General features: G+C 39.3%; 2 protein-coding genes across 3 annotated transcripts; both read left to right on the top strand.

The window, feature by feature from the left end:
- The first annotated feature begins 6,295 nt into the window (after positions 1-6,295).
- On the top strand, positions 6,296-9,141 carry LOC117753361 (catechol O-methyltransferase domain-containing protein 1-like). Its single transcript, XM_034571429.1, has 7 exons — positions 6,296-6,377; positions 7,187-7,311; positions 7,449-7,554; positions 7,690-7,808; positions 8,457-8,511; positions 8,655-8,788; positions 8,875-9,141. The coding sequence occupies exons 1-7, from the start codon at positions 6,296-6,298 to the stop codon at positions 9,025-9,027; spliced, it is 774 nt and encodes a 257-aa protein (XP_034427320.1). The 3' UTR covers positions 9,028-9,141.
- A 1,054-nt stretch (positions 9,142-10,195) lies between these two features.
- Positions 10,196-13,807, top strand: LOC117753360 (catechol O-methyltransferase domain-containing protein 1-like). 2 transcript variants are annotated; one of them, XM_034571428.1, is made up of 7 exons: positions 10,196-10,322; positions 11,937-12,061; positions 12,184-12,289; positions 12,425-12,543; positions 12,712-12,766; positions 13,231-13,364; positions 13,442-13,616. In XM_034571428.1, exons 2-7 carry the CDS (start codon positions 11,957-11,959, stop codon positions 13,592-13,594), a joined length of 672 nt encoding a protein of 223 aa, XP_034427319.1. In that variant the 5' UTR covers positions 10,196-10,322; positions 11,937-11,956; the 3' UTR covers positions 13,595-13,616. The 2 variants fall into 2 exon arrangements, with proteins under 2 accessions (XP_034427319.1, XP_034427318.1); XM_034571427.1 differs by lacking the exon at positions 10,196-10,322 and adding an exon at positions 10,432-10,738 and having other exon boundaries at positions 13,442-13,807.
- Positions 13,808-13,827: the final 20 nt, after the last annotated feature.

Below are 13,827 nucleotides of genomic sequence, written 5' to 3'. Positions count from 1 at the left end.
GGCATAAGTCACGGAGAAATTGGGTGACAGCAGATCAATAGATAGTGGTGAAGCCTCGGGGACCATTAGTGAAGAGGACCCCTTTGTTTGTCCACTGGTGGTGGTGGGGGGGGGGGGAGTTAGTGGATGTTCACTTCTGAATTAACTGTTGAAACTGAGAGCACATTGAGCTCATAAGAGGAGGGGAAAGGTGCCCGGTGACACGTGGTTCATTAGCCTGACACGTGTGTTTTTGAAAGCAGTGCGATATCATTATGAGGTCATATTAACCTTTTAAATAATTTCCACCGAACACAAGCCATCTATTGTTTTTACAGGCTCCAATGCAGTTAACATGAGCTGCTTATTTCCTTTATCTATTAAGCTGTCAGCTCTATTTTCAAAACATGTAGCCGTGCAGATGGCTGTGGTTTTATTTGCCTCAAGTTTGGAGTTGTTTGTCTCTTAAATTTTTCCGCTGCCACTCGAAAACATTGAAAGTGTTCAGTTAAAAATAGTTTCCTGGGGAATATTTCCTCCTCCTCACATGGTTCATATCAGGATCTGCATCATCCCGGATCTGCTCAATGTGCTAGAAAATGAGTTGTTGTTTTCTACTGTTCCTTTTATTGTGTGCTGCATAATGTCAACTGTAATACAAAAAATATATTGATTTTGTGAATAAGGATGATGTGCAAAGATTTTGTTGGCTGTGTGCGTATGAAATTACAAATTAGCCTTGGAGGAAAGCAAAAAGAAAAGGTCTTTATATCGTCAATTTGTAGATATGTAATAGCTCTGTAAGCGTAAGTTCATGTGAAATGTCTTTGTGTGTATTTGTGCTTTTCTTTTCTTTTTTCCCCCACATGTTTTGTAAATCTAAAAACCCAAAGATAAAGTTACCTTTCAATGATGGGAGCCATAAACAAAATTCCATTCAAATGTCAAAACCTATTGACTCATATATAACCCTTTGATTTAACCTTATTTCTTTTCCATAATTATTACTTATTATGATATTGTTACCTCCTGTCTTATTGTAAATTGTCTTTTTAGCTCATCTTCTGTATTTAATCAAGTCTATTTTCTGCATTCTAATTAGCTGTAGGCTGTGTTCACTGTCGTCCTGTCTGTCCTGCTACGCTATGAACACATCTGCACAAACAAGCGTGCGTGATATCATTTATGCTAATGACATGTTATTGTTATTGTGCTAATGACATGTCATGTTACCTCACATCACCCTTGACAAATAAAACCACATCTATCTGCAGGGCTACATACAATTAGAGGTGAGTGAGAAAAGCTCAATTTAAAAATTGTGTGAACCAACTTTATAATGGACTTAATTTTTCTATAAAAGTCTATGCCACATCTGATCATAACAAATGATACTTATTATAAAATATACTATTTACAATTTTGTAAAATTGAGTAACACATTCTTTCAAAGATTTTGGAAAAATAATCGATACTCAAAATCGTTGCACAAAAACTACTAAAGTGATAAATGAAGAAAATGTATTTATGATTCAGCAGCAATGTTGTTTTCACTTGACTTTCCTTTGTCTGCTGATAAGTCGTGTCACAGGGAGCGTGTGGCATATGTATATGTTTTGGTGGACTGTGAGAAAAGTGCAGGGCGCGATTAGAGTCGCCCTGCAGCCGTACGCCGGAGCTCGAGGAGGGAAACGCATTAGCCCTTATCTTTACAGTGTTCACAATGATTAGCCAGGATATGTGACATCTCTGATAAAACAGATTCCTCCGTTAAGTTCTTAAGGCAAATGCATATTGTGGCCATCACTCCGAGACATTCCCACTTAAATGCACCGATAATTTGTTGTTGCATTGCATTATTCCTGCCCCATAACCAGACCCCAGCCCAGTGAGCAATGTGCCAATGATAACTAAAGATATTAATTAGTATATCGCGATGGCAGCACATGCGTTTTCACTATTAATAAATTCCAAGCCATCGGGTTATGATTTAATTATGAATTATGTAAATGGTTGCCATGAATCATTTAGGTCTATGCATTTTATTAGCTAAATGGGGGTGCAGAATGTGGGCATATCACAATGATGTAGATCTACGCACTCGAGTGAGGACAGCGCAAGTACAAGAATATTTAGTGACTTTTTTCACAACTCCATGTAGGTTCTCTGCTAATGGCAGAAAACATTTCACATTAGTGAATTATTGATGAAAGACGCGGTTTAATGGCAATTGAAGGGTCATGTTTACCCAAAGGCTTCAGGTTTTAAAAGTTCCTTTGTGTGTACATTAAGTACCACGCGTCACTAAAAAAAATCCTTCACCTCATATATTCTAGACATTGAAGTATAATTCAGTGCGATAAAACACATTTACAACAGCAGAGAGGAATTGTTTTGAAGCTTTATCTATTTTATCTATTGCTGTTATTTATTGATGTAATTTTGAGGATCAATAAACCATAAAGTCATTATTTATCGATGTCACCTATGGTACAAGCCTGATTCCAAACCTAAAAACTAGAGGTGCAAAAACGATTTCTTAAATTGTCAAGTAAACAAGCTCCTTCAGTCCATAATGATGTTATACTATACAATGTCTTCTTTTGTCTGAGCAAAAGTACGCAGCCCAAAACATTCCGTTTACATAGACGCCACAAATGCATGAAGCTTTACACGTTGACCTAAAATAACAAATCTCAAATGTATTTTTTCACCTTGAAAGAGGAGAAGTTCACTGCTCCAAGAAAGGGCTACCACAAGTAGAGTTTTACTGAGACACGGACATATGTGACACAAAACAGGACAAAATGGCCTCCCGTCCCTGAAATCGGCTAATGCGAGCATACTGTCAGGCAAATATTTAGCAATTTTTGTAAATGTTATACTTGTATAGTTACTTATTTTTGTGTCATAAAAGGATACAAAACTAATGAGGACATTTTTTTCTATTATTTTGTGCAAATATCTACATCTCCTCTCTTTTTTTTACCCCTTTTCTTCTTGTCAAGATGATGTAGTACCAGGAACAAGGAGTATATTCGGTTTGAAAAGGGTTGTCAAATCAAACTGTCAGGCTGCACTTTTTGATGGAGTCGTATCGCTCGCTCATCTGTCAGTCGGAGAGAGAGACTGATGCCAAAGTCAAATTCAAGAGTTGAGAGGAGCAGACTCACATGACATGTCATCGTCGACAAGAGCAGTGACGTCTGACACGCGGCGCTTTAAAATTCGCAGGGCGCGTTTGATAAGTAATAAAGTGACTGATACAGTGGGTCACTTGAATATTAACACGCTCATAAAGCTCCCTGTAATCTGCGATAAAAACAGAATATTGCCTCATCGCACATACAAAGAAGGGCCTACACATTTCAGAGGGCATTAATCATCTCAGCATGGGACGTCATAAAACACTCACAGACAGTAGGCTCGAGTCAGGCCGCCCTATAAAACTCAATCATCACAACAGTGTCAGACATTGTTCTGGCATACCAGAAAATTCCCCGACCCGGGGAGCGTGTCTCTCTGCTGGATTGTTATAGTGTTTACTCACACAAGAGGCTTACCCCCAAGGCAAGCCCCACACCTCAGCAGACCAGCTGGAAGTGTCCCGGCCCTCTTGAAGGAATACTCTACCCTCCCCTGCTGTCTGGACTCTGTCAGTAACCAGCAGCAGCAGGGAAGCAGACAGGGAACCTTGAGATCAGTGAGCAGAGAGAGAGAAAGAGAGAGATAGTGTCAGAGAGCAAGTTATTCATCAGGTAGAACAGGTAAAGAGAGAGGAGGTGCGATTCAGAAATAATTTGTTCTGTGTGAGAATAAGCACCAATTTATCATCAAACAGCAACTGCTGACCTCTGCATGCACTGGAGTTTTTCTCATTGTTTATATTCAATACAGTTTGTTATTGTTCAGTAGTATGTGTATATAATCCTGTTATCAGGGAACGAACGCTAAACTACACAAGTGTGTGGCCTTTAGCCCCCTCTAGTGGAGACATTTCTATCTGTATGCCCTTGTTCATTTGATTGAATGTGAGAAAATAAAGGGAAATACAAATAAAGAGAGTAAACTACATTAACCATCTGAGGTTTATTTTTGAAAGCTGTACACATTTAAAGTGAAACATGCACTTCATCTTGGTACTTTTAATTTAAGAGAGAAGATACGAAAAAGGGATCGGTGCCTGGTTTAAATCACAAGAAGATGGGAAAAGTTGGACCCTGCAAGCCAAGAAAAGAAATTCACTGTATGGAAAATCTGACACATCACCCAAGACTACGAGAAACAGAGCCGGGAGAAAAAGACGTTATTCAGAACCAAACATATATATATGTAGTAATAAACAATAATTTAAAATCTTCAACTGCAATAGTGTTTCCCTACTTACTTATACAAGGAATAAGTGGTGTGTGATAGCAACTAAGACAATAATGAAAAATGCAACATGAAGTTTAGGTGCACTCTGCCCTCCTATGTTGAGTGAAGGATTCTTTTAATGAGTCAATTATCCTGAGCACTTATCCCTGCACTGTAGTTAATAATGTGATGTGTCTCTGAGCCCCTGCTCGTGTGTCACACAGAGACGTCACCAGGCGACAGCCCTCCTCACAGCGTCAGTCTCAGATACAGAGTGTGACAGAGGAGGTGGCACGATAGTGTTTCCACAAAGTGCATTTGTCTGGAGACCTGACTCGCTTTGGGAAGTCCTGAATGCACCATGAAAAAACACATGCACACACATGGACAATCCAACAGCCTTGGGTGTGAAGGTGATGTGGTCATGTCAGAAACAGAAAAACAGAGTCACATGGTGTCAAATTCAAACAAAGCTTGGTCCCTTTCCTCTCTTTCACACTGATAATGGGGTCAAACCATACATCAAACCAAAGATAAATGCCACACCTTTGATCAGCAGGTTGTAAAAAAAATATCAAAGAAGTATTATTACTACAACTAATTATAGTATCAGTATTATTATTAATGTTACTATTATTACTCAAGACAAAACTAAAATATGTAACATCAGTATGTCTGAGTTTCATTGCTATGACAACACTGCCCCTCTCTGTATGAACACATATATTACACGTCTTCATCTCCAAGTTTGTTATTAGGGCCCGAGCACCGACAGTGCGAAGGCCCTATTGCTTTTCGTTTGATTATTCAGGATAATAAATCACATTTTTGCGATTATTACTTAAAAGAATGAAATGATAAAATACTTTTATTTCAAGCATATGGCAAAGAAACGCTCATGCATGAAATAACAGGAAATGAATAGGGGTCATTTTTGACCCATGTTGTGCATTAAAAGTGATACAAAAATGTTTTTTATTCAATAAGTAACAAAGGAAAATGATTTGTGATGATCAACACCAACTTAATTGGGGAATACCTGAAAAACTGAATGATGAAGTTCATTCACTGTGACTTTAATGTCACAGTGTCAGTGGTCATAGATTCCTTTGATGTCTTTGACTGTTGCAAGGGTGCAAGATTTATACCATCTGAAGAGAAACAAGAGAGCGTTTTTGACCTGAACAGATCTATTAGTCTGTATCTAGTGATAGTGATAGCATCACCTACTGCCAAAAGGAGGTAAGCCTCGTTTTACAACTTTAATTTGATTTACATAAAGTTTTCACCGTGTGGTCTACACTTGATGGCGTGATTAGTGGGCCTTTCCAGTTAGTATTTTCTTAGCAGATTAAGACTGACGAGAAACATTTACACGTTAATGCATTAATCCTTTGGTCTATAAAATATCAGAAAGACAGTAAAAGGCCCATCATCCTAAAGCAGGAGAGGTCAAGAGCAATAACCCAGAAACCAAACCCCTTAGATTTAAGAATTAAATCACATAATTCTCATATTTGAGAAACTGGATCAACTAAAATTTGCGTATAATATTTTTGCTCATTTTTTAAAATACAGGTATTTAAACTTGCAGCATAATAAATTCACAGTGTTTTTTGTTTCATAACTCTTTCACAGCTAAAAGGACACTACACCAACTTCTGTTTAGTTTCCCTTTGACACAGATGATGTTACATTTATAAGGCTTTAAAAACATGCCCCCTGCATGTTTTTAAAGCCTTATAAATGGAGCTGCAGCAGGTCATATGACTGTATACATGACACTAACATTTAATAGTTCATTAGAGTATAATAATAGTTCACATGATGCTTATATTGCCTTTGATCTAGCAGAGCTTTACAGTTCAATCCTCAGGGAGTTTCCTCCCACTTGGACTGGCACCAGAGAGTAAAGCAGGGTGTGGCATCTTTCTTAAAGAACGATGGTTCATTTAACATGATGTCTTTCCCAGATGTTTCCAAAGAGGCACTGGTGCGATCCATCATACTGGGAGTTGTTTTTGTCGCCTGTTATTTCCTGGGTAAGATCAAGGGCGTTTAAGCTTGAATCCGAGGCAGCTCCACCGAGGCAATCTGAAAAATGCCTCGGTGGAGGTAAGATCCACAGGGCAGGTTATGGACTTGATAAACATATTGCACTGTTTTTGTGTGGATCTTACTGGTTTCCCACAGGCTGAATCAAAGAACTGCATTATTATCTGTTGCTGTTTAATTCTATGTTGGCAGGTTTTAAAAAATTCTATTGTTTTCACATCTCTTACCGTCTTAAGTTCTGTGTTGAAGCTCATGTGGTTCTGTGTTATGTAACACACTTTAAGCTGCATTTTATGCTATGAAAAGTGTTACATGCTTCAAAAGTTAATGTTTTTATCTTTTGGCACATACCAAGTTGTAAAAGTTTAATAGTTTTTGCGAAATCCTGGTAACAGACAAACAATGAAAACATAACCTCTTTGGCAAAGGTTAATCGTCCAGACAGTTCCTGAAGTGACAAGTGTGCAACTACCAGGTGCACATGCAAAGCACTAAAGTAGCACCACATGCATCCTGTGGATGTGTCAGTCAAGACTAAATCATTGTATTACCCTAAAGAAGTCAGGCATTATTGCCAAAACTTTCCAGTTTTCTTTTCTTTATCTGTATCCGTGCTGATAGTTAAATAATTGCATTTCCTCATCGGGATCATAAAGTTTGATCTACTGTAAATAGAAAAACAACATTCTCTCGACCAGACGTCTGTTCTTCGTAGTTGTTTAAGTTGGAAGGTATCATGACATCAGTGGGCTCTTAAGATCCTTATAATTGTTTCATTGCACATAGTTGTCCGCAGGAAAAAGGAGATACTCCAGAATGAGCTTCTCCATTAAAAACCGTGGGGGAAAGGACAACCCACTGCTGCAGTATGTCCTCGATCACTCCATGAGGGAGCATCCAGTGCTGAAAAACCTCAGGCTGGTAAGGATGTCACAGTATCTGGAGTAATGCTGGGGACTGGCACAATTGAGCACTTGATGTCACAGGATGTAATCAAGTTTCACCGTGTAATTTTTACGACTGTAATTTTATAACTGGTTTCCACTCGTTGCTTTCAGAGGACAATGGAGGACCCCGACAACGCCATGATGGTCGCCTGTGAGCAGTCACAGTTTATGGCCAATCTGGCAAAACTGATAAAAGCCAAGAAGGCAATAGAGATCGGTAAGTTGTGTTAGGATTTCACGTCCCATCTAGTCTCTGAAGTGGGTCTTCCTTGAGATCCCACAATCCTCTACAAGTTTCCATGTTTCTCCTTTCATCCATGGTGTGGGTTTTAATGCCTTGTTGTATTCACAGGAGTATACACAGGTTACAACACACTCAGCATAGCACTGGCTTTGCCTGACGATGGAGTTATGGTGGCGTGTGACATCAGTGAAGATTACACCAACATTGGAAAAACCTTCTGGAAAGAGGTACAATTCCCTTTCATAAAGTACATAGCTTTACTATGTGGGTCAATATATGTGTCACACGGCTGTATTGTCCCATATTACAACATTCTGATTGGTGCCGAGGATTTTCACACAGCACAAGCAATAGACGCAGTGTTGTTGTGTTTAACACAAGTTTGTTTAATCTGCATGTCTCTTAGACAGTGTCTCTTAGACTTTTGTGGGATAAGAGACAATGTCTGTATCAGTCTGCCAAAGGCTGTGGCAAACCACTAAACAATTACAAACTCAAATTAATCAACATCACCAATTTTGTAAGTCATATATGAAATATTTGCTGGTTCCAACTTCTCAAATGTGAAGATCTGCTTGTTTTCTCAGTTTTATATCATTGTTACTGAATTATTACTTTATGCTCTAGACTGTTGCTTGGAAAAAGAAAAGCAAAAGCATTTATTGGCCTCTCAGATTGGCTCCTATTCAAATGTCTAATTAAAATTCATCACTATACAGAAACGGTTATGTTTGGGCAACCAGTTTAAAAAAAGAAAAAATATTATCACACATTCAAAAACACTCATGAGAGGAATCCTGATATTGATCATGTCCCATCTGTTATCAAACAAATGATCTTACTTCTAAAATGTTTGTTTTTCTTTTTGTTTACAGGCTGAAGTGGAGCAAAAGATTGATCTGCGTATACAGCCAGCAGTGGCAACTCTAGGTACAGAAACACATCGCTTTATAAATCTCAGGAATATGACTTAGTTTTCCTGAAATAATATAAGTTCATAAAAGAAGTGAGAAGTTATTTCACATCCACAACTTCTATATTATTGTCTCTCTCTGCCCTCTGGTTTCTATCAGATGAACTCCTCGACGCTGGACAGGCTGAAACATTTGACTTTGTCTTCATCGATGCCGACAAAGTTAGCTATGACGCCTACTATGAAAAGTCCCTGCAGCTGTTGAGGAAAGGAGGCATCATCGCCATCGATAATGTAAACAAACAACAAATATCTTAATTTCAGCTGCAGCAGGAGGAAAATTTAAACAGTTAATCTCAAACATTTTTTTTCCCATGCAGGTGCTTTGGGGCGGGAAGGTCCTGAGTCCGTCTCCTGATGACGCAGAGACTGTGGCCATCGACAAGCTGAACAAGAAGTTGAACAGAGATATTCGCATCATCCTCAGTATGCTCACAGTGGCAGACGGGCTCACACTAGCCATCAAACTGTAGGATAGTTCTCTGATATGTTCAGTGATTTATAGGCTTTAGGAAGTAGGAGACACAACGAGACTGTCATCTTAAAGTTGGGTGAATTATTATCTGGGGAATGTGATGGTTCCTGAATCATACTCATATAAGTCTAGGCTTGTTCTACTAGAAATTGATTTGGAGATTACTAAACACTGTCTTGATATGAACTCACACAACTAAGAAATACAATGTTCAGCGGACGTGGATGAATTTGATTAAAAAAATTATAAATCCCATTTATTTTTGAGTGCATCATTATTTAACCAAATGGATTTCATTCCATTCTCAACAACACCAGGAGAGGTTAAAGGTGGATTTCAGGTCTTTATTGCAAAGGTAGATACACCAACACACAAACTGTTTCCTGGTCAAGTGTCACAGTCCTCAAAGATTAGAAGAAAGACGGATGATACACTCGGATATTCTTTCACTCACATCACACAGGGAGAAAAAAAATCTGTTGTACAGTAGAGTGCCACTTAAAAGCAGCTATTTAAGGTCTATCACACAGCATGATTAACCTATATAAGTTATCTCAAAATCATACTATCAGTATTAATGATCATAATAATAATGCTCAAGACAAAACCAAAATATGTAACATCAGTACATGTGAGCTTCATTGCCATGACAACACTGCCCCTCTGTACAAATACACATATTACATCTTGTTTTTTTATGTGAATGTAATATGTTTTTAATCACATGAGGAACAATCCAATATATTACTTGCATGTGTTTATATATTTATCACATTGAGTTCCACATGATAAAATTTGGAGATATTAGACTCTGAGTATTTCCAGTTAGTATTTTCTTAGCAGATTAAGACTGATGTCACACAGTGTCTTGTTTTGTTCAAGCAAGTCCACCCACACACTTTTAATTTACTTTTAAGAAAGTAAAATATGAATTATCAAAGTCATTTCTCATATTGATAAAACTTGATGATGAAGGATTACAGAAAATATTTCTGCTCTTTGATCAAATACAGGCCTTTAAACTTGCAGCGGAATGAATCCACACAGTGTTTTTGTTATTGTCACTCATACTCAGCACAAAGGACGTTACAACTACACCCAGTTTCACTGACACACATTTTTAACATCACGAGACATGCTGCGCTGACGAAAGGGAAGGGGGCTGAGGGCGTGTGTTAATACAGCCCTATCATATGAGCTGCTGCAGGTCATATGACTGTATACATGACTGGCTTAAATTGAATAGTTCGTAAGAGCAGGGATCACACAAAGGCTTCCTCTGCTACTTTAGTGGTGAGTGGTTTTATGTCGTGGTGTGAGTCTCTCTTCAGCTGCAGCCACACGATGCATTTGGAGGAATCTGCACATGTGGATGTCCAAAGTGTTTTCAGTCGCATCTTCCGATCACAGCGATCCTTGCTGGGGTGGAGCTGCGCTGCATGTGTTTGCGTCTGTACTCGAACCTGCGTTGGCAGGAGTCTTATCGTGATGCTCGTATCGCCTTTAATCCCGCGGAGTTTCGCGTCTACTCGCCTTATTACGGTTAAGCCCTGAGGGAGGGCGCGCTCGGCTCGGCTCCAGTGCGTAAAGCGGCGTGTGGCACCTTTGTTATAGCTCATTCAACGTGATGTCTTTCCGCGCTGTTTCCAAAGAGGCACTGGTGGGATCCATCACACTGGGAGTTGTGTTTGCTGCCGGTTACTTCCTGGGTAAGATCGAGGGGCCGTCTGAGCCTTGAAACTGAAACCGAGGCTGCTCCACCGAGGCGATGTCAGCTGTGGTGAAGTGTGTGTGTGTACAGGGCAGGTTGTGGACTCTATTAAACACATTGCACTGGGGGTTTTCCTGTGTGGATCTTACTGGTTTCCCCACAGGCTGAATCAAAGTTTCACAGAGGACATGCAGGGTTTAAAAATGGCCTATAATCTGTGAGTGGAAATCCAGGCCGTGTGCGTATAGAGCAGCTTTCAGAGGAGGTCAGTGCTCATGTGATCTGCACCACGAGGAAACAAGTGAATTCCTTTCACAGTGTGGTTTGAGATCCCGCATGTGATAATCAGGCAATAATTACTCCATCGTTCACTATGTGATGTAATAATACAGGCTACTACCCTTATTGTAGCTGTGATACTGTGATATTTTCAGTTTAATCTGAATAAAGGACAAGAACAAGTGATGCATTAAAGATTTCTGAATTAATTTCAGAGGTTTATGGAGACAAAGTAACGCTGCTGAGTGGAAAGTAAATAAAGAACCATTTATCAGCTCAGATTATGTAACACACCAGTGAGTTCAAAGTTAAACGTTATAGATTATTAACAGAAAATTATATTTGTATGCATTAACATGAATGAAAGTTGAACTATAAAAATATGCACGATCACTTCAGTATAATTCCTTTTCTACGTACAGTCAATGAGTTGCATAATTTGACAACCTGTACAGAGGCACCCGGTACAAAGTCCTCGTCCACTTATTCAACCATTCCTTTACGGAATGTATTGATTGTCATAATGGTTATTCAAATAAACTAGGAGCCTTTCAAAGAAACCATATTGCATTTACATGTATTGAGATCAGACGCATCTGGATCTAAATTGCCCCGGTTCATATATTAGCAATCTACACATGCCAATTTTTTTTTCCATAAAGAACTTAGTACAAACACAAGTGCAACAACCACCAGCACATGCAAACCACAAATTTATTTATCTGTTTCCGTGCTGATAGTGAAATAATTGCATTTCCTCATCGGGATCATAAAGTTTGATTTAATCTAAATCAGAGAAACAACATGCTCTCGACCAGACGTCTGTTTCTTGATAGATGTTTAAGTTGGAAGGTCTCATGACATCAGTGGGCTCTTAAGATCCTTATAATTGTTTCCTTGCACATATTTGTCCGCAGGGAAAAGGAGACCTTTCAGAATGAGCATCTCCAAAAGTCACAGCGGGGGAAAGGACAACCCACTGCTGCAGTATGTCCTCAATCACTCCATGAGGGAGCATCCAGCCCTAAAAAACCTCCGGCTGGTAAGGATGTCACAGTATCTGGAGTAATGCTGTGGACTGGAACAATTAAGCACGTAATCAAGTTTTACCATGTAATTTTTACCACTGTAATTTGAAAACTGGTTTCCACTCGTTGCTTTCAGAGGACAATGGAGGACTCTGGGAACATCATGATGGTCGCCTGTGAGCAGTCACAGTTTATGGCCAATATGGCAAAACTAATAAAGACCAAGAAGGCATTAGAGATCGGTAAGTTGTGTTAAGATTTCACGTCCCATCTAGTCTCTGAAGTGGGTCTTCCTTGAGATCCCACAATCCTCTACAAGTTTCCATGTTTCTCCTTTCATCCATGGTGTGGATTTTAATGCCTTGTTGTATTCACAGGAGTATACACAGGTTACAACACACTCAGCATAGCACTGACTCTGCCTGATGATGGAGTTATGGTGGCGTGTGACATCAGTGAAGATTACACCAACATTGGAAAAAAATTCTGGAAAGAGGTACAACTCGTAAAATACATTGCTTTACTATGTGGGTCAATATATGATGTGTTATTCTGCTGATTCTGATTGGTGCAGAGGATTTTCACGCAGCGCAAGCAATAGACGCAGTGTTGTTGTGTTTAAATGTTCTCGCTTTTATGAATATTTGTTTCTTTTAATTTACAGGCTGGAGTCGAGAAGAAGATTGATCTGCGTATACAGCCGGCCGTGAAAACTCTAGGTACAGAAACACATCGCTCTTCCTAACTCACTTTTCTTAGTGTAAGATTGCAAAGGTGAAAGGCTCGGGAATATGACTTATTTTTCCTGAAATAATAGGAAAAATAATAATAATAATAATTTTCAGATGCGTAAATTAGAGAAGAAGCGAAGAGGTCAATATATAATATATAGTGTGTGCATGTTGAAATGTTGTGGAGTGGCAGCAGTGAAAAAAAGAGACATACATCTTTTCTTTGATTATGGGTTAAAACTATGGATAATTTAAACTAAATATATTTTTGCTGTATTAGCTGTTGAGAATCTGCAAGGATCCGTCTCATTGTCTCATACTACTGTACATCCGTCATGGTGTCCCTCCAGATGTGTATCTTATCTTCCCAGTGGTCATTCATTGGAGCAGCATGAGACGGATGTTTGGTAACAAGTCTGCTTTGTCTCCCTCTGCCCTCTGGTTTCTATCAGATGAACTCCTTGACGCTGGACAGGCTGAGACATTTGACTTTGTCTTCATCGATGCCGACAAAGTTAGCTATGACACCTACTATGAGAAGTCCCTGCAGCTGTTGAGGAAAGGAGGCATCATCGCCATCGACAATGTAAACAAACAACAAATATCTTAATTTGAGCTCCAGCAGGAAGGAAACTTGAATTAACAGTTGTTTTCTCCATGCAGGTGCTTTGGGGCGGGAAGGTCGTGAATCCGTCTCCTGATGACGCAGACACTGTGGCCATCGACAAGCTGAACAAGAAGTTGCACAGAGATACTCGCGTCAGCCTCAGTATGCTCACAGTGGGAGACGGCCTCACACTAGCCATCAAACTATAGGATAGTTCTCTGATATGCTCAGTGATTTATAGGCTTTAGGAAGTAGGAGACACGAGACAGAATGAGATGTCTGCTGAATCACACTCATGTGTTGTCTGGGCTCGTGCTACTCGAAGTTGATCACTAAACCCTGTATTTTTTATTTCAATCAGTATTATTGCAAGACCATGTTCAGCGGACATGGATGAATTTGATTAAAAAAATAATAAACCCCATTTCTTTTTGAGTGCATC

Source organism: Hippoglossus hippoglossus, chromosome 19 (genome assembly GCF_009819705.1).
Source record: "Hippoglossus hippoglossus isolate fHipHip1 chromosome 19, fHipHip1.pri, whole genome shotgun sequence".
Classification (NCBI taxonomy): Eukaryota; Metazoa; Chordata; class Actinopteri; order Pleuronectiformes; family Pleuronectidae; genus Hippoglossus; species Hippoglossus hippoglossus.
The sequence above is the reverse complement of the archived record's forward strand: the minus strand, read 5'-3'. Positions and strand labels throughout refer to the sequence as shown.

Excerpts from the sequence above, each read along its gene's own strand:
- LOC117753361 (XM_034571429.1), top strand. The coding sequence starts at position 6,296 with ATGTCTTTCCCAGATGTTTCCAAAGAGGCACTGGTGCGATCCATCATA. Across the intron at positions 6,378-7,186 it reads TGTCGCCTGTTATTTCCTGG|GAAAAAGGAGATACTCCAGA; the intron begins GTAAGATCAAGG and ends AGTTGTCCGCAG. Across the intron at positions 8,789-8,874 it reads GCATCATCGCCATCGATAAT|GTGCTTTGGGGCGGGAAGGT; the intron begins GTAAACAAACAA and ends TTTCCCATGCAG.
- LOC117753360 (XM_034571427.1), top strand. The coding sequence starts at position 10,657 with ATGTCTTTCCGCGCTGTTTCCAAAGAGGCACTGGTGGGATCCATCACA. Across the intron at positions 12,767-13,230 it reads GCCGGCCGTGAAAACTCTAG|ATGAACTCCTTGACGCTGGA; the intron begins GTACAGAAACAC and ends GGTTTCTATCAG. Across the intron at positions 13,365-13,441 it reads GCATCATCGCCATCGACAAT|GTGCTTTGGGGCGGGAAGGT; the intron begins GTAAACAAACAA and ends TTCTCCATGCAG.